This window comes from Mesoplodon mirus (assembly GCF_964341445.2).
Source record: "Mesoplodon mirus genome assembly, chromosome: 4".
In the NCBI taxonomy this organism is placed as follows: Eukaryota; Metazoa; Chordata; class Mammalia; order Artiodactyla; family Ziphiidae; genus Mesoplodon; species Mesoplodon mirus.
In genome coordinates, this window is record NC_138979.1 from 103413899 (window position 1) to 103434202 (window position 20304).

Sequence of the window (20304 nt, forward strand, 5' to 3'; positions counted from 1 at the left end):
AAAAAAAAAGTCAATTCACCAAATGATGAGTTTGCCAAAAGCGCAATCGTTCTACTGGGCCGTCCGCCAAGATGCCCTCATGTGGCTTTTACCGAGCTGGGTCCTCAGGCTCCAGCAACCCCAGCCCAGCAGTTCTCACTGTTGGTTCACTCAGCCCCACCATCGCCCACAGGCCCACAGCTCTCCTAACTTCCAGGCCCCCTCAGGCAGCCTTGCGGAGTTTCCATGAGTCTGCCCAGGCCTCTTCCCTTTACTCTCTGGGGGCCAAAGGGCACGTCTGTGAGGCTACATCTCCCAGAGGTCAGACGTGCTCTCTGCTCTGGATCCCAAGAGTTTCTCGTTGTTACACCAGCTGTCGGATGGCAGAGGTGGGGCAAGGATAAGTGACTGCCTATGTATTTTTCCATATCTGTTATTTACAGGAAAACTGAGGCCTAGAGAAATTTAGAAGCCAAGATTTATCTTCTGTTTCTCTTTGTATTTTGAAGACGGTCTCCTTCCTCAGGGCAGCGGAGGCCAGGGGCCAGTTTGAGGGAAGAAAGGACCAAAAGGATTTCAGGGACAAAAACATAAAACAAAACCATACAGGTTAAAATGTTCACATTTCATCCTTTTTTTTTTTTTAAACTCTTTGGTAAGTCTTTGATTCCCAGGAGAGACTCACCAAAGAGTTCCTTACATACAAGAAATCTCTGTTCAGAGTCAGTCTGTCCAGAATTAGAGCCGGTGCTGGGCACTTCCTGAGTGCTCAGTGAATGTTCTCCACCTATGTCACATCAGCTGTCTCCTCCACTGAGCAATGCCACCTGCTGCTGGCACTTGGAGCCCTGCGGGCTCCATGGCCAGGTGACTCCTGCCCTACCTGGTCTCTGCCCACATCCGGCCTTGAGGCCAGCAGGAAGCCCTTCCATCTCTGTAAAGTGACCAGATAGAAAGGCAGTGTCTGCCTGTGTAGACTTAGCCTGACCTAAACACAGATGGATGGGACTCTGCTCTGGCCAGGTGACCAGAGGCCATGAAAAAACGAATGGAGGCTGCAACCTTGCTTCCCATCGTCTCCCTCTGACACTCACAGGCCCTGCTCCGGATTCCTCCTCCTCCTCCACAGACGTGCATGTTTATCCTTCCTGAGTACCATCCCCTCGGGCCCAGAGTGACAGCTAGAGAAGCTGAGGCAGAGTCTGCATGGAACCGGGGGCCCTGGGAGACTGCAGGGCATTTGGGTAGGACGAGACCAGCGGCCACTCCCGGCTCGTCAAGAGGGAGAGGCATTTATTTATCAGGGGGCTTTTGCAGGCCACGGCTTGCGCCAAGGAGCCACCCTGGGCTGATGAAGGAGGCATGCCTGCCTTCCAGCTCACCCAAACCACACAGTGCTGATGGCCACCTGTTCTGCCTGTAGGAGTAGGATTTTCTCTCGTTCTTAAATATTCTCTGCTCATGAGTCACCACTGCCAACAGAAGAATCATCATGATTCTTACACTTGACATCTGGTATGTATGTATGTCTGTATGTCTGTATGTATGTATGTATTTATTTTTGCGGTACACAGGCCTTTCACTGTTGTGGCCTCTCCCGTTGCGGAGCACAGGCTCCGGATGCACAGGCTCAGCGGCCATGGCTCACGGGCCTAGCCGCTCCACGGCATGTGGGATCTTCCCGGATCGGGGCACGAACCCGTGTCCCCTGCATCGGCAGGCGGACTCTCAACCACTGCGCCACCAGGGAAGCCCCTGGTACCTTATTTAATATCCTTTCTGAGTCTTCATACCTTTGCTCGTGCTGTTTCACCTGACAAAAATGCTCTTTCCTGGGTCCTTATCCTTCCTTCGAGGGCAAGTTCAAGTTTTTCCTATTCCAGGCAGCCTCTTCTGACCTTCCCAGCCCTGGGTGGCTGTGATCCCCAAGCAGCATATTTTCACACCTCTCCTCACATGTGACATGATCATCCTGAGACCATTTGTATGACCTTCCTGTCTCACCCAATGTACATTGTGAGCTCTTTGGGCAGATGACATCTTGGTGTCTGAGGTTGCCGTACTGTGGGTCATAGCACTTGTATGGAATCCATCGCTAACTAAGGGCCGGCCATGTGCTATGACTTTATCTCATTTAGTCATCACAGCCACCCTATGAGGTAGGAATTATTTTGCTTCCCACTTTTCAGATGGAGAAACTCAGGCTCAGAGGGATAAACTTACCCAAGTTCATGCAGCTAACATGTGGCAGAACAAATGTTCAGATCCAGGTCTGTGAAACTTCAACATCTAGACCTTGAACTAACTGGAGAATGTCATCCTCACAGAGGTGACTGGTGACAAAGAGCAAACTCAGTGTACAGAAAGCTCCAGGCAGTCTTGCTATGTGTGAGAGAGAGTCAGGAGCAGGATGATAAAACCTATCATCCAGCTGAAACCAGAGGCACAAGTTTTAGTAGCAGAAACCTCACAAGATTGAGAAATGTTGAGTTATGGACACAAGTGCTTTGAGAATACAAAGCACTGAGTAGGACTTTAACATCTGCTTATAAAGATAAAGAAGGGCAGGATCTGTTGACAACATTAGGAACATAAATACTACCTACGTTGGAATAAAGAGCCTTTCTTGTCATATTTATCCTTATTTTATATCTTGTCATCATGAAATAGTCACATCTAATCTGTCGACCAGAAGTTCTGAGACATCTTGACACATTAACTTCAATGGTTGATTTTTTTTTTATCTCCCGTTACTTGGAGGGTATAATATTTGCTTTACTTTACGTTGTCAAAGCTGTATTTACTCACTGTATGTTTTTTTAATTGAAGTATAGTTGATTTACAATGTTGTGTTAGTTTCTGATGTACAGCAAAGTGATTCAGTTATACATATATATACATTCTTTTTCATATTCTTTTCCATTATGGTTTATTACAGGATATTGAGTATAGTTCCCTGTGCTATACAGCAGGACCTTGTTGTTTACCTATTTTATATACAATAGTTTGTATCTGTTAATCCCAAACTCCTAATTTATCCCTCCCTTACCCCCTTTTCCCTTTAAGGTAATCATAAGTTTGTTTTCTATGTCTGTGCTACTCACTATATATTTGTTTTAGGAAATTGAGCTTTATCAATGAACACAGGAACATAAAGAGACATTTAAAAAACATAATGGGGGCTTCCCTGGTGGCACAGTGGTTGAGAGTCTGCCTGCCGATGCAGGGGACACGGGTTCGTGCCTCGGTCCGGGGGGATCCCACATGCCCCGGAGTGGCTGGGCCCGTGAGCCACGGCCGCTGGACCTGCGCGTCTGGAGCCTGTGCTCCGCAACGGGAGAGGCCACGGGAGTGAGAGGCCCGCGTACCACACACACACACAAAAAAAAACATAATGGAGAATCTTGATTTTCCAGGGCAGTAGCGTCTCCCAAAAGGCTGAGTGTATGAGGGTTAAAGCCAGAAGTTCTGGGACAGACTGATTTGCATCACAGCCCTGTCACTTACTATGTGACTCTGAGGAAGTGGGTTACCCTCTCCTTGTCTCAATTATTCTTTAAAATGAGATAATAATAGTATCTACTTCACAGGTAATACAAGATATGAAGAATAGTCCCCATCACTTTGTAAACATTCAATAGATGGTAGCCACTTTGTTCCTCTCAGCATCTGTGTGATGGTCCAGTGGTGAATGTGCCATAACTAACCATCTTCTTACTGATGGGTGTTAGGTGTTTCCAGTTGATGAACAAGACCAGCAATGCTCCTGCCCTGAAAAGGGTTATGGTCTGGTGGAACGAGGCAAAAAGATGAACATGATAATTCAATATATGATATATTGAATTAGATTTGATCCAATTTAACTTAATTAATAACCAGAGAAACACGGAAGCAAGTAAGTGGTTGAAAGGCACACATGTTATAAAGGGTGGTCAGGGCAGGCAAAAATGACACTTGAGCAGAGCCATGAGAGAGCAGAAAGAGCCAGCTATGCACAGAGCAGAAAGTCAAGGACTTTGGGCAAGGGAACGGCAAGCGCAAGAATCCCTGATGTGGAAAAGGATTTACCCCATTCAGGGCATGGAGGGCCATGAGACAGACCCTGATATTTAAGGAAACTTACTATATGATAAAATTGGCACCACGGATCAATAGGAAAAGGACACACTGTTTAACAGATGACATGGGTACAGGTGGCTCACTATACAGGGTGAAATAAAGCAGCATCTCCACTTCACAAGCTGAACTGTGTTCAAGGGAAGGAGTAGAATGTGAGAAGCCATGGCAAGAAGTAAAAGCCATCAGAAGTTTTGGGAGGGTTCTAACCAGGGCTGTCGAATAATCTAGTTAAGTTTTTAGGAGATTCTGTAGAGAATGGCTTATAACAAGGCAAAAGTGGAAGCAGGAAGACCAGTTAGGCTAATGCCATAGCTGAGATGAGGGAGATGATGATGACTCAGGCTGGAGCAGTGGCAGTGACTCCAGGGAAAAGCTGGAGGGAAGATAATTTCACTCGAGTGCAGAGGGCTGAGGACATGGCCTGTTATTACCCTTGGTGCCCATGAGCCCCGAGTTTGTCTTCTTGATTGTTACTTCCCTGAACCCACACATCCTTTCCCATTCTCTCCCCGAAGAAAGGCAATCTTTATTCAACGTTCTCAGTGCTTTCCAATTTAATAGCTGCAGTGAAATTTCATTTTTGTTTTAATTTCTCTGATTACCAATGATTTTGAGCGTCTCCTCAAATGCTTGTTAGTTTTTTGGGTTTCCCCTCCTATATATTGCAGGTTCAAATCTTTGGTTCACTTTTGTGTTGGCATGGCCGTCTTTCTTGTGGAGTAGGTAAGAATTCTTCCTATATACTAGACATTAATCCTTTTGTGATTTGCAACTGTGGTGCGAATGTCTTCTGTTATTCTGTCGGCTGTCTATTAACTGTTTCTCTGTGTTCTTAGTTGACAGAAACCCTTAATTCTTATGTAATCAAATTTAGAAATTTTTTCCTTGTGGTTTGTGGATTCAAAATGATGTTGAAGAAATCCTCGTCCCCAAGACCACAAATAGACTCTCCTGTGTTATCTTCTGCCAGCTTCATAGTTTTCCCTTTCTTATGTTCACCCCATTTACAGCCCATCTTTTTATATGGGGACAGGTGAGGATGCTGTTTTATTTTACATTATACACTGAGCCACTCATGACCATGTCACCTCTTAAACAATCTGTCCTTTTTCTATTGATTTGTGGTGCCAATTTTCTCGTATTTTAAGTTCCCTTAAATATCGGGGTCTCTGCCCCCTCTACTTTGTTCCATTGGTCCTGTTCTTGCACCAACACCCTACTGCTTGTGTTAGTGTGGCTTTGTAGTTTATTTTAGTATCAGGCAGGGTAAGACTCTCCCTTTTACTGTTATTTTTTAGGAGTGGTTTGTTACCCACAGATATTTATTAAGAGGAAGGAATTTGGGATACGTTTTGGAGGTAGAACGGTGCTTATGGCATCTTTTGCTTTACCCCAGTTTTACATTTCTATGTTTTTTGTTTGTTTTGTTCTGTCTTTGGCTGTGTTGGGTCTTCGTTGCTGCACGTGGGCTTTCTCTAGTTGCAGCGAGTGGGGGCTACTCTTCGTTGCGGTGCGCAGACTTCTCATTGCGGTGGCTTCTCTTGTTGCGGAGCACGGGATCTAGGCGTGTAGGCTTCAGTAGTTGCAGCACGTGGGCTCAGTAGTTGCAGTGCATGGGCTTCAGTAGTTGTGGCTTGAGGGCTCTAGAGTGCAGGCTCAGTAGTTGTGGTGCACAGGTCTAGTTGCTCCACGGGACGTGGGATCTTCCCAGACCAGGGATCGAAGTGTGTCCCCTGCATTGGCAGGTGGACTCTTAACCACTGCACCACCAGAGAAGTCCCTTTCTATGTATTTAAATCTGGCAACAGGGACTTCCCTGGTAGTGCAGTGGTTAAGAGTCCGCCTGCCAATGCAGGGGACACGGGTTCGATCCCTGGTCCAGGAAGATCCCCCATGCTGAGGAGCAGCTAGGCCCGTGTGCCACAACCACTGAGCCCGTGAGCCACAGCTACTGAGGCCTATGCGCCTAGAGCCCATGCTCCACAACAAGAGAGGCTGCCATGGTGAGAGGTCTGCACACCATAGCAAGGAGTGGCCCCTGCTCGCCACAACTAGAGAAAGCCTGTGCGCAGCAGCAAAGAACCAACGTAGCCAAAAATAAATAAATTTTTTTTTAAAGTTAAAAAAAAATCTGGCAGCATTTCCCTATTGGTTTCTAGGTTTTATACCTTGTTTAGGAAAATCCTCCTCATTCTCTAATATTTTATTTTAAAACTTCTATAGTGTTATTTTAACATTTAGATATTTAATCTGTCTGGAATTTATTTTTGTGTGGTTATGAAGTTCATTTTAACTTTATAACTAACTTTATATTATTCCAAATAGTAAGCTATAATACTTTTTCCAGTAATGAATAGTCCATCCTTTCATCAGTGATTTGAAATACTTCCTTTATTATATAATGAAATTTCATGTGTACGTAAGGCTGTTTCTGGGCTCTGCTTGGAAGGTATTGGAATCCAGAATTTGTTGGCAAGAATGGAAAAGCATTAGGTGTGTTGAGCAGGAGAATGACAGGTTGAGGGCGTGGTTATGAAGCTCACTGGCCAGCCAGGTGTGTGGGGCAAGAACTCGTGAGAGGCAAGAGGCTGAGAATCAGATGCTGCTGATGGGGTGGGACGGAAGGGACAGGCACCCGAGGCATCTTGAAGAGGAAAGGTGAAGAATTCATCCTTGCTGGTTCTCCTGGGAGTGATGTCAGCTGAGCCCCTGGGAGGAATGTACTTTTCAATGCCGGGTTGGTTACCTGAGGCCAAGAGGCGGCTGGCGAAGGCAGCTCCTGGTCACCCTGATCAATGGGAGCCAGTTAACAAGACCCCCGGACACAGCCAGAGGTGGAGGCTCACAAGAGCTGGTTGTGGGGCTCTGGGGAGATCTCAGGCTTTCTGCTCATTAGGGAGGAAAGGGCGGTGGGTAGAAAGAAACCAAGACCCCTCCACTTTGTGCGGAGATGGCTTCAGAATTTCCACAGGAAGGAGCTCTGGGGGCAGGGGCACTGACTTGGAGCATCAGTTGTGTACCAAGAACACTGTTGTAGCTTTAATTGTGTGTTCATTCAGAGACACACTGGATCAGAGGAGGGGGTTAGGCTCCCCTCACCCCATAGTTGGACGTTGCCTTATGCCTGGCACTCCCCACCTTCCCAGCCCGCTCCCACTGCTCCCACCAAGGCCTCTGTCCCCTCCTGCCCTACTTAGAGTCCACACTGGACAATTCACCACTTAACTCAGCCCTCCCAGCTCCCCTCACTAGATCTCAAATTCTTTGTTGTTTCCTTCCCGACTGCACCCTGTCAGCTCAGAGCCAGGCAGTAAATGCTGGCAGGTGAGTCCACTCTGTTTTCTGTTGCACCAGCTCCCACCTGGGTCAGAGGCTGTGTAGAGGGTGTGCAGGAAGAAGCTTCCACCCCACCTCCTGTTAGCTTCCTATTCAATTTGATTTCATTCAGCTGAAGTGAGGCCCTGCTCTTGAGGAGTTTATGCAGAATGAGGAAATACAAGGATTGGAGACCCAGATTTTTCATAGGCTGCCGAGGATGGATGGAGTGGGGTAGGGTGGGTGTTTGTGGCTAGGCTCCTTCAAGTTCTAGGCTTTGAGGAATGCTTTGGAATTTGGGGCTTTCCCTGGGCCCATTTGATGGTGAAGGGTGGGGGAGTGGAGGGAATGGGTACCAGGCGGACACCTCCGTTGGGGGGAGGGTCCCCCTTCCCTCACCATAGCCCTTACCACATCACATTCAGGACATTGTAGTGCTGTGGGCTGGGTTGTCTACAACATCAATCACCATTGCCTTCTGAAATTTCAGCTCTGATCATGTCACTGTCCTGCTCAAAAACCATTGATGGCTCCCCATTGCCTAGAGAATAAGTCCAAATTTAAAGCACACCTTTTATTTTTCTTTAATTTTTAAAAATATTTATTTATTTATCTGGCTGCTCCAGGTCTTAGTTGCAGCACACGGGATCTTCCTTGATATGTGCAGGTTATTTAGTTGCGGCATGAGGGATCTAGTTCCCCGACCAGGGATCGAACCTGGGCCCCCTGCATTGGAAGCACAGAGTCTTAACCACTGGACCACCAGGGAAGTCCCTAAAGCACGCCTTTTAAAGGTCACAACTATGGGGCCCTAATATATCTTGCCAGATTTGTTCCTTCACAGAGCCTCCCTTCTCTCTGCCCAACTTCCACTACCTTCTGTGTCCCACCCTCCACCCCACCATACCTCCTCCCACACAACTCGCTACTCTGATACCAGCCCACTTACATACCTGAGCGTAGCCTGCTTTCTGGCCTCCTTATTCCTGCTCCTACTGTTCCTTCTGCCCATGATGCCCTTCTCACCCATTGTTAGCTACTGCAATCCCGTCTATCCTCCAAGACCCAATTCAGATGCTGCCTCTTCCATGAAGCCTTCTCATGCCCACTCTTTCCCTCCTCAGCTGACACTCATTTCCCCGTTTCTGTGCTCCATAGCCAGTTATTAGGTCTGCAAACCACAGATTTTTACAAATGTAAAGGGTTTATATTGCTCCTTCTAGGATACCCCCGTTACCACAGGAGACTCAGACCTCCAAGCTTCTGAGGGGTTGGAAGCATTTGGCTCCCCAGCTGGACTGTCAGCAGCTTCAAGCCTGGAATTTCCTCTCTTAGTAGCATGTATGCAGTAGGTGCTCACTAAGCACTGTGAACTAAGTTGAATTTGGTAGAGTCCACCGAGGGGTGCGGATGCTGTTTGTGTCCCTGGCAGTGCGCTATGGCTGCGGCAGGGAAGGGTGCAAGCTGGGAAGGGTCCAAGCTAAGGCCCCATCCCCCCTCTGGAGAGCCTGGCAAGCAGAGAGGAGCAGGGTGGGGATGTCCTCCACCTGGCATATGGAGAGGCCCCACGGATGCCACTGACCAGGTTCCATCCCTGCATTCAAGCCCAGTCAGCCCTGCATTCAGATCTCACCCTTTGTTTCTTAAAATCACTTTAATCCATGGGCCAGAAAAGCCGGTTGTGGGCCCCCAGGCAATAGCTCAGGCAGGAAATTCCCAACGCTCCCAGCTGCGCAGCTGAGCAAGCAAAGCTGCCTCACCAGACCCCTGGAGTGAGCCAGCCACCAGGACAGAGATAGGGATCAGCTGCATGGGGCGAGAGCACCTCTGAGCCCAGGCAGGGGCTGGGCTCACCCTTTCTCCATCTGCCTGGGAGGACAGGGAGCACTAGCTCTTGACTCTTTCCTCACCAGGGATTCAGGCGATTACTTTCCTTCTTCATCCTCTAACTTTGAGTCCTGGTCATGGTCCCTGCCTCTCCTGAGGTCCCTGCCTACAGCTCCTGGGGCACTGAGCCATGGAGCTAAGTAGAGTTAGGAGGGAGGGCATATCCTCCAGAGGGGCACCTCTGAGCCATGACCTTGACAAGCTGTAGAGACAGCTTTTCCACATCATGGCTGGGCTAATCCTGAAGTCATGAGGGTGCAGCAGCCTCTTCCTGCCATTCTCTGGGGCAATGGACAGCCTGGTCATTCTTCTTGGGGCAGCAGACCACTGACTCTGCTGGTCCCTGCATTTCCAGGATCTGAAGACCTGAGGGTCCCTTGATACTAAGAAGCCTGTGCCCAGGAACCCCATCTGTCTACCCACCTAAACCCCTTCCCCGGGCAGTCCGAGACACTGCCAAGAGTCTTCCAGAGGGCGGAGCTCTGAGTCAGAGTATAAGTTCCCCATCTCACTGCCCAACAGCAGAGGCACACAATGCTCCAGAAGCAGACGCTCGTCTCAGTCTTCCACTACCCGTCACACCCAAGCCAAGCGGAAGATGGCAGCCACCTGCACCTTGGAGGTGAGGGAGCAGGGCTGGGTGGGTCCGGAGCTGAGAGCAGGAGACGGGTTCAGGGAGGGCTGGGGGCACTGCAGACTCCAGAGACATGGAGCACCTCAGCTAGGGCAGCCCCTGCCCGGCACCAGGGGGCACAGTCTGGCCCAGTTGGGGCTGGGCTCCTGGGTGGATGGCCCAGCTGCGGGTACCCATGGGATTGACAAGACTCTATGGAGTGGCTCAGGGACGTCCTGGGCCCAGCAGCACCCAGGAGGACAGCACTCAGCACTGCTGGGGGTGGGTCACATTTGGCCTGTCCTAACGGTGAGCAGGCATTTACCTTGTGGACGTCTTGAACTGTCTTGAACTGCCTGCTGTGAGAGTGTGTGGTGTGGTGTCCGGTGAGGATCGGTGCCATTGCCAACCTGTCTCCATTGGCCATGAGGCACCCCTCCTGGGTCTGTGGTCCAGACTCCTGGGTCTATGCAGCCCCTCACAGCCTTGCAGAGACACCCCAGGTTCATGGGTCAGGTTTCCAGGGCTCTAGACCAGCTCTGCCTTGGCTTTCCCATCGTCTCTGTCTTCCAATTTGCTGTAGGCATGCCATGGCAAGGGCTGTCAGCAGCAACATCTTCCTCCTTACCTTCTCCCGGCCCACACTAAATCATGTAATGAGGTGACTGATGCCCTGAAAGTGTCTTGTCCCTTTGGGGTGGGAGGTAGTGGCCCTGCTCAGTCTCCAAGGAGCCCAGGAGGGAAGCCCCATGCTGTATGGTGCCTGGTGTCCCGCTGCCTGGGCCAGGATAGACGTCGCCTTCTGGGCTGTGTTTCTCCACAGCCCTCAGGGGGCTGAGATAGCCTCTGCTCCACACGTGCTCCTGCCTCTCCTGTCTCATTGAGTCTCCTGGAGCTTGGGCAAGGAGAAACCTCCACAGAGGGACAGAGCTTACCTTGAAGTGGGAATGAAGCAATTGAGAGCTGTGTCCATCCCTCTCAGGTCCTGGAGGGTCCATGACTCAAAGCTGGGATTTCTTGCCCTGACCTCTCACCTAGCCTGGGTGATAAAAAGGAAAACAGCCATAGTGGCTCCTCCCAGGTGACCCCTGGTCTGGGGTGCTGCTCAGACTAGCAGTGAAATGCTCTGGGATCCCACAGAGTTCCCATCCCCATGCTCTCCTTTTAGGGAGGGCCCTTACCTCCTGGAAGCTATCGCCAGGCTGGTCTGAGCTCTGACACAGGTGTTGCAGGGAACTGATGGATACACCCAGCTCTCTAGGGAGGAGGAGGTGGCATCGCCAGCCGGGCCTGCCCTGAGAAGCCCCGCGGAGGGGAGTTCCCACAGGGTCCCCGGGAGTTGTCCTCCCTTGTCAGCACCCAGACCTCATGCGCTGGTGTGGTTAGGGTATGTCTGACCCTAACCATTTCTGAAACAGGGTTGTCAGACCCTCCTCCCAACCCTCACCCACACCTGGGAGCCAGGCCCTGGGAGCCCATCTGTAACTAAATATTCTTCTAATTTGTGATGATAGCTAGTTTCTTGGGGTGTGAGGACAGCCCCAAAATGGGAACTGAGGGTTTTACTCCTGCCTCTGCTATTAACTAGTCTAGTGCATGACCTGGAGCAAGCTTTTAACTGAATTGGTTAATTCATGGTGAGAGCCAGCCTCCAGGTGGATGGAAAGGGCTGTGCCTGGCAGTCAGGTGGGTCTGCATCTGAGTCCCGGCCCTGCCCCTTCTGGGCTGCGTGACCCCATGTGAGATGCAAGCTCTCTAACCTCGGTCTTCTCCTCTGCAACGCAGGATAATAGTACCTTCCTCAGAGTCTGGTTGGGATGGGGGGCGGTAGTTGAGAACAGATGCAGCAACCCCAGGTAGAGCAGAGCCCAGCGCACTAGAGGAGGGTAATGAATCGTATTCCCAACTTCCCCGCCAAAGTCCTATCTCTAAAGTGAGGGTTTGGGAAGGGGTAATATTGGATTGCACAATAGCCAGTGCTGAGAGTCAAGCTCTTTTCCATATGAGCTGGTAAGATGCCAATTTCCTGAGGGGTTTTCGGGGGAAATGGAGTCCTGGCAAGTCCAGCCCCAGGGACCGAGGCGAGGGAGGAGGCTGGAGCCAGGTGTGTCTGCAGCCTGAGCGGTGACGTCCCAGCAAACTGCCATCCAGCCACCCTCCCTGCACAGCTGTTCTGGTTATTAAAGTGTCTAAATACACTTCTCCACTGGTTGCCAAATAATCCCTGCCTTCAGTTCTAGCCCTCTGAGTGCTCCCTGGTCCTTATCCCAGGACCCTCCAATACCTCCATGAACTGGAGGATTACTGCCCATTCCAACTCCAGGGCCGCAGCCTGGCCATGCCTGTTGTTAAATTTTCACCCTGATACCCAGCCAGGGCATCCTATTGGAGGGATGAGCTTGTCCAAGTCCCTGAAGTTCTTACCTGGATCCCATAAGCTACCCCGTACACTTGGGTTCCATAAGGTCACTGGTTTCAGGTTCCCATAGTCACAGACGCTGTACTTTGATCTATTATGTCTTTCTACTGTATTACGTCTTTCTACATCTTTCTATTCATTACCTCTGGGGCCATGAAGTTTTGCTTATGTCTAGCACCACTCCAATTGAGCTGATTATATCAGGAGCAAAATATGTACACTCATGTTAATCCCAGAAGGTCATTTTTCACAGACCTCATTTCTGGAATCATCTGGGCCCAAGTCCTGAGTCCCATGTTCCCACTGCCTTCCTCTCCCCACGGCCCCTCTGGGCTCTCTCTCAAACCCTCCCTGCTGGCAGATGTAAGAGTGCTTTGCAGAGTGCTTTGCAACTGGGTATCTTCTGCAAATTCCTGGGTTAAAGGTGTAATCTGAGGCTCCAGGTTGACCACAAAGGAGCCATCTGTGGCTACTAGAAAGTGAGAACTTCTCCAAGTACCCTTACTGTTCTGATGTGCTCTGGCTGTTTAAAAAAGAGAGAGGTGATGAAATGTGTCAGAAGAGCACTGTAAATAGAAGGACTGCCAGAGTGTGGGGATTATTTGGGGGCTTTGGGGGAATGAAGGGTGAAAAGAAGACTCTGCCAGGAAAACAGATTTTCAGAGGACAAGACCAAGCACGAGGAGATCAGGGCAAGCAGCACCTGTCTTCATGTTTGCTGACGGTCGCTTTCAAGTAAGGTGACAGTATAATTGTGGTTATGAACACGGGCTTAAGAATTAGAGCTGGATTCAAAGTCAGTTTCCTTTGATTCTTGCTGAGTGCCCAAAGTCAAAGGACTTAGGCTCAGATTCTCTATCTGTAAAGCAAGGCTAATAGTAAGATAAAATATAGAGATTATATACACAACACTTAGCATTTGGAAGACACTCAGCAGATGGCAGCTGTATTGTTAATGGGGCTGAGTTAGAGTAGAAAGCAATGGTCAGCCTCATCGGAAGGTATCGTGTTAGATGACGGCAGAGAGCTTTTCCTGGAAGGCAGGGAGACCTCAAGTGAGGTCCTGCGGGAAGCTGTGGATGCTCATTCTCTCGCAGCGAAGACACAAGGGAGCTGGGCAGGGCCAAGGGCAGCCCCTCCTGGAGGTGGGAGAGGACCTGTGATGGCCAAGAGGATCGTGACCCTGGGTTCAGAGACATGAGGAGTGACCCCTGCCTGGGCTGAGGCCTCAGGTGGCTCCCCACTTGTAGCCCTCTAGCTGCCTTCTGAGAAAGTGGGCCAGGGGGAACAGGTTTCACCAGGATTGCTCTCCTGGACGAAAGCTGACTCCTGCCTCCTCACCAGATCAAACCAGGACACAGGCTCTGCCCGGGTGGGGAGTGAGAATGACGAGCCCACGTGCCCAGAGGCTGAGCCGTATTTCCAGAACCCAAAGAGAAGCAGTGTTGCAGCCTTTGGCCCAGTTACAAAGCTCAAAAGGCAATCCCATTAGAGCAAGTTATTGACCATGAATATATTCAACATTTCAGAGTTAATCTCACAGAAGGAATCCTCAGGCCTGTATGTGTCTGCCAGTGTGGCTTTTGTTCCGATTGTGAGGCAGCTGTTGGGGAGAGAGGAAGAAGCCCTAAAACTGACGTATGTATCTATCTCAGGGACTAAGCTACTGTCTTCCCAGCCATCTCCTATTGTTCCTGGTCAGAATTAAGCCCCAGAAGAGGCTGGAAGCACAGCCATCAAAATAACAGTTCTCATGACAAGGAAAAAAAAATTTTTAACTATGTGTGATGATAGATAACTAAACTTCTTGTGGTAATCATAAGGCAATACTAAATACATATATCAAATCATTATGTTGCATACCTCAACCTTATACAATGTTATATGTCAATTATTTCTTAACTTTTAAAAAGATCCTAATACCTCTATTATAAAGGTTTTATGAGGATTAGAAACTATAAGAGAAGTGTCTAGCAAATAGTGAGGTTACCAAATGCAAGTCCGTGTACCCGATGCACAGTGAGGCCAAACAATACCAAAACGTCGGAGTTTGGAGCAGAGGAAAGTTTACTGTAGCGCCATGCAAGGAGACCGGTGGCTCATGCCTTAAAAATTCCCAAACTCCCTGAAAGCTTTCAGCAAAGCCCTTTTATAGGAAAGGTGACGGAGGGGCATGGTTAGTTGTTGCAGACTTCTTGGTGTCCGATCCTTTGTTCTTGAGGTCAGGTCACGATGTTCCTGTAAACCTCCACCAAAACAAGTGTTATTCTCTCTTCTAACAAGAAAGGGCAAGGTCCCAAGGCTCAACTTTTGCCCTCCGAGGTCCAGGCTCTGGTAAGAGGAGGGGGGTCCCTATGTGGGCTGGTTCCCTCCCTGGCAGCGTTGGACCAGCCTCCAGTCTAGGTCCTCCTGCCAGTGCCCAGGCCCGGCTGAGGAGGCAGATCTCAGCTGGAGGCGCCCTCAGGGCCAGATCCCCAGACCCTGCCCAGATCTCATCACTGAGGAAGCCAGGCACCCAGGAACCAGCTGGCCCTCGGGCTCCTCAGGCCACCCAGACAGGGGTGGGTCCCACGGCCTGTGACCCATGGAGACCCTGCCGCCATTAGGTCGTGGAGGTGGGGACTGCGGAGAGGTTCGCTGCTTCTTCGAGGCCTGGGCCCGGCCAGTGGGCGGCCATGGCGAGGGCTCTGGAGCTCTGCAGGACCCAGTCCTCAGCCTGTTCCCCAGGCGCCCAGCTCACCCACTGGCCTGAGGCTGGAGGGCCCTGGGGAGAAGGCCGCTGTCCGCCTCCACTGCACTCTCTGCCCCAGGACCCCCCCTGATCTGAACCTCTAACCCCTGAGCTCAGGGTCTCATGCTAAGGGTCGGTGCCTGCTCTGCCCCCCCCCAACTGCAATACATGTTCAGTAGATGCCGTTACAAATAGTATTATCTCTGATAACAGCCAAGGCAGATGAACTATCTGTGGACAGTCTGAGTTGAAAATAAAAATAATTATAAACAGTGACCTTCTCTGCGTGGTGGCATTATGGCGACTTTTTTCCTTCATACTCTCATGTTTTTCCCTAAATCCCAAAGTTATATATTTTTTAATATTTATTTATTTATTTATTTGTCTGCATTGGGTCTTCGTTGTTGCGCACGGGCTTTTTCTAGTTGCAGTGAGCAGGGGCTGCTCTTCGTTGCAGTGTGCAGGCTTCTCATTGCCATGGCTTCTCTCGTTGTAGAGCACGGGCTCTAGGCGCCCGGGCTTCAGTAGTTGCAGCACACGGGCTTCAGTAGTTGTGGCTCACAGGCTCTAGAGCGCAGGCTCAGTAGTTGTGGCGCACGGGCTTAGTTGCTCTGAGGCATGTGGGATCTTCCCGGACCAGGGCTCGAACCCGTGTCCCCTACATTGGCAGGCGGATTTTTAACCACTGTGCCACCAGGGAAGTCCCCCAATATTATTTTAAATAGAGAAGAATTGCATCTTCTTGGAAGGGTAGAAAGTGATTCTAGTAACATAGAGTGGACGATGTGGAGAGTAAAGGGTTCCAGTTCAGAGGCCTCTATAAATGTCATTGGGTGGGTTGGAGGAGTCCGATGGTGTCTGCCATGGGCATGGGCTAGGAGTGGACAGTAAAAAGACTCGTCTAAGCCTGGGTAAAATGCTCAGGAAAAGGGCTTCCAATTTCAAGATCCAAACAAGCAAGACAGGGACGGAACAGGCATGAAGCTGTCCCTCTTCCCGGGTGTGCCTGCTCAGAGTGGGGTGAGGACAAAGCCCCTCACGTCCACAGCCTCGGGCCCCCTGGGGACCAGAAGCATCCTCCAGAGCCCAGAAACACCGATGGACAGTGGGGAGGTTACTTGAGCCTGGGCAGTGGGAGCCTGTGCTGCTCTCTCCGTCAAGGCCATCTTCCACGATCGCCCAAAGAGTGAGTCCACTGTCCTCTCAATCCACAGGAGGAGCTGTCGCCATGCCACCTGCTGACAGTGAGGGTCATCCGGATGAAAAATGTCCGACAGGCTGACGTGAGTAAGTATCCCCCTCCCTCTTCCCTCCTTCTTCTCTGCGTCTGGGGCCAGGATGGAGACAGGCCCCAGGGGAGAAATGGTCAGGTGTGACTCTGTGTGTGTGCATGAGTGTGTGTGTGTGTGCACGCTCTATGTTCAAGTTGTACTTCAGACTTTGGGGTTTGTATCATTTTCCCAGGCCCCTCCCTCTAGCTGCACCCTTGGCACGACCGGCGCCTGCAGTCGGCCTCCTCCAACGGCTCACTTCGCTCTCTCCTCCCCACTCTCCCCTCCCTGGGATCCGTTCCAGGAGTAGCTTCTCCCACACTGAGCACTCCTTGCCTCTGCATGAGTTTAGGGGCTGTTAGGAGTGGCAGGGAAGGAAGGGCCCTTGAGTACCATGGAGCTGGCTGCCGGCCAGCCCCGGTGCCCTTCTCAGGACCTGGATCTCAAACGGGTTCTACAGTGCATGCCAGGTGCCCCATAGCGCCAACTTCCTCAGTTCAGGCCATGGATGTGGTTTGACTCACCAGGGCTCTTTGTGCAGTGTCTTCTTGCAGCTTTAATGTCCCTTTCATCCCAGCCCCTGCTGCATTCCCAGACCACAGGGGCGCAGGGAAGTCTTTGGCTTCAGGAAGAAATGAAGGCATCTGGGTGGGCAGAACAAAAGCCCCTCCCTATGCTGCCCTCATCTCCCCCCACCCCATCCAGTGAGGAAGCTTGGCCCTCAAGGAGGAGAAAGCTCTGTGTCAAGGCCCATGGCTGAGGGGGTCCCCACTCACTGGTGACCACACAGGAATCACCCAAGGGCTCCAGTTTCCCCAAAGCTCTGTTATACTGCCTTCACCCCAGGATTCAATTAGCCTGGGAGAGCCGTGACACACAGGGAGGTGTCTATGCCCAAAGCAATTATAGAGTAGTAATAGAGGATGACATTCTCTTCTTGTCACCACAGAATTTAGAACTGGAGGAGGACACTGAAAGCTGGGAGTAGCTGAGGAAAGCTGCTTTGAGGGGACAGGGTGTGAGCATCCAGAGGCCTGGGGAGCCCAGTCTGAGGGAGAGGAACTGCGTCCCCCCGAGCCCCTGCTGGGAGCTACCTGGGGCCAGACATCCAAACACCATTCATCCTCCGCACAACCTGAGGGCAGGGCTGTGGGGCCCATTTTGCACATTGAGGATTAACTGCCGAAAGCAGAATCAGTGTTTGATGCCATGTCTGGACCGCTGGGGGTTAGGGGAGACAAGCCAGGAGGAGGAGGTCAGGGCCATTCAGAGGGTGGATAGGAATCTAAGTGATGGGCACCTGAGCTCTTGAGGAAGGGATTGCATGACCTCCCGAGGGCTTATATGCGATTGTGCAGGAGCACAGGTGGGAGAGGCTGACAAACCTTCTGGGAAGCTGTCGCTGCAACACTGCAATGTAAGGATGAGTGTAGAGGGTGGAGGAAGGAGGGCCCTGGAGCCCCAGAGAGAACAAAGGGATCAGGCAGCATTCAGACTGGGCCCCTGGGAGGGTGAGTGTCCAGAGCCCATGCCAGGGGAGCAATTGCAGCCAGCATCAGTTTGGGCCTGGCTCTGTCACAAGGCCAGCCAGAGGGCCACAGACTTCTTGGGCTTCTCGGGACCTCTCAGGCCACCAGTGAGTGACCTGAGGAGCCTGGAAGTGTCCGCTGGACCCAGGACCTGGCTGCCTCTTCTGCCTTTCCTGCCGTGCCAGTGTGGGTCATCAGACACCTCACCCCGTTTCCCTCAGGGATGGCCACAGCTCTCACATGCCCACAGCTGCCTCGCCTGCCTCGGCTCCTCTGGAGGCGTGTCTGTCCCAGCCCTGTGCATCATGCGGGCCTCACACTTTCACGGCGTGCCTACACCTGTGTGCTCAGACCTTCCCCCCCACCCCGTCCAGGGCCCTTCCTTTTGTCTTCTCCCTGCTACACCCGTTGCCTACAAGCCCTAGAGGTGGGGGTGGGATGGGGAACAGAAACCAGAGAAACAGGCTGAGGTCTGCTCCACCACCCTCCTCTCCTCCTTCCCCACACACGCCTCTGGCACACAGGCTGCCCTTCGGGGACACCCTGGCCCCTTTGGGAACCCCTTTTTATGTTTTCCTCATTTCCCTAAAGAACAGGGTCCAGGGGCAGCCATGGTGTCTGGGGGTGTCAGCAGCCCAGGTCACGTTTCTGGATCCACAGTTGTCACAGGCTGGGCTCTGTTGCTGCCTCCTGGGTTGAGTCTATCCTAACCTCTTGCAGGTCCTGGGTTGCCCTCGCCCCACATTGTGCCTTCCAGCTTGGATCAAAAACAAGCTCCTCTCTGGTTCAGTCCTGTAATGGGTGCCTGAGTTTCTAAGATTTCCAGGAGCTGAAAGGGATGAGATTCAGGGATGAGATTCAGGGGTGACGGCCCCATCAAGGAGCACACCACCCAGCCCTGGGCCAGGGCTGGGAGATCAGCCCGGAAATCTCCCCTCTGTCAAGAGTTTTTATTCCTCTTGGGAAAATAAACTCAAACCAGCACTCCCAGGGGGTGTGAGGCAGGTGTCTCTAAGGTATTAGGAAGATAATGTTCTTGATACCTGTAGAGATCATTGAGTCATCTTGGCCACCCACATTCTGGGAAAAGAGACATGTCATTCTGATGACCAAGCCCTCTGTCACTTCATGAAGAACAAGGATTAGAACCTATCTGTGCTTAGGAAATTCCCTGAAGTCCCTGAAATTCTCAGAATTGGGTCATCCTTGCTTAACCACTCTTCATTGCCAGCTCGACGGTCACTCCTTACAGTCAGCTAATGATGCCCATGCCCCAGATCGTCATCTGGGCCTGGTGGCTACCTCATCATCCCTCCTTCCCCAGGATTATCCCCTCTCGGGTTGCACTCTCCTTCCCAACCTTGTGGGGGAGGAGGTGGCACGGCTCCCTGCAAAAGGACTGGGAAATAAATTAATGCTTGACATGTGGGTGTCTGATCAATCCTGGCTCTTCCAGAAGTCTTTTTATCTTAATTAGAGATTTAAGCCTTCGGCCAAAAATCCTGAAACTTTATTTAGTGGATTTAATGGGACAATTTTAGGCATGGACTGATGATAGGAAAGGGACGTTAGAGGGAAAGGGGCCTTTACAGGGTCCTTCAAATCATGCTAAGCAAGTGGGTGTAGGGCTGGTGAGTCCCTGCCTGCAGGCTCCTTGTGCACAGGAGGCAGACCAGCAGGAGGTGCTCCAGAGCCCAGGAAAAACCAAGGGAGGGGTCCAGGAGGACTAAGCAGGTCCCCAGGGAGTCTCCCTCTGAGCAGAGCCATTAAACATGCCAACTTGCCTATCTATATCTGTGGTGACTCAGCCCAGAATTTCTTGGGTACTGATACAGCCCAATAGCAGGAAGTTGGGCTTTTCTATCATTCATTTATTCAACAAATATCTAGCAGTGCCAACATGGGTCTCCTGAGCTTCCCAGGGTGCAGTGGGAGGTGGAGACAGATGCACCGACCTGCCATTGCAGTGAACTGTAGCCAGTGCTCCATTGGGAGGAGAGCAGAGGGCCCTGGGCTACAAGGGGCACCTGGCCCAGACTTGCAGGTTCAGACAAGGCTTCCAGAGGAGGTCTCTTCTGCAACCTAAAGGGGCTAACCAAGGAAGGATGGCGTGAAAGAGGAACAGAAGGGTGTTCATTGCAAAATGGCATGGCCTTTGAGACCTATAAGGCACTGGGTTTGGTTGGAGTCTGGAGTGTGAGTGGTGGCACATGTGTGTTAGTATTTACGTGTGTGCATGTGTGCACGTACCTCTGTGTGTGTGTGTGTGTGCGTGTGCATGTGTGTGTGTGTGTTTGTGGGCAGGGCAGGGGCTGGGGTGATAGGGAAGATGGAAAGATGAAGCTGAGGCTGGGGAAGTGGGAGGGGCATCCATGCTGAATGGGTGGGACTCCTTCCTGAAGGCATATGGGAGCCACTAAAGGATCTTAAACTGGAGAGTG

The 20304-nt window shown here is 51.1% G+C and overlaps 1 protein-coding gene across 1 annotated transcript in view; it reads left to right on the forward strand.

Annotated features, from left to right (window-relative positions):
- Positions 1–9834: 9834 nt before the first annotated feature.
- PLA2G4E (phospholipase A2 group IVE) overlaps positions 9835–20304 on the forward strand; it is a gene marked incomplete at its 5' end in the record, with an annotated part of 43661 nt that continues 33191 nt past the window's right edge. Inside the window, 3 exon segments of the mRNA XM_082618713.1 lie at positions 9835–9899; positions 9901–9922; positions 16278–16350. Of these exon segments, the coding sequence (XP_082474839.1) occupies positions 9835–9899; positions 9901–9922; positions 16278–16350 (160 nt within the window).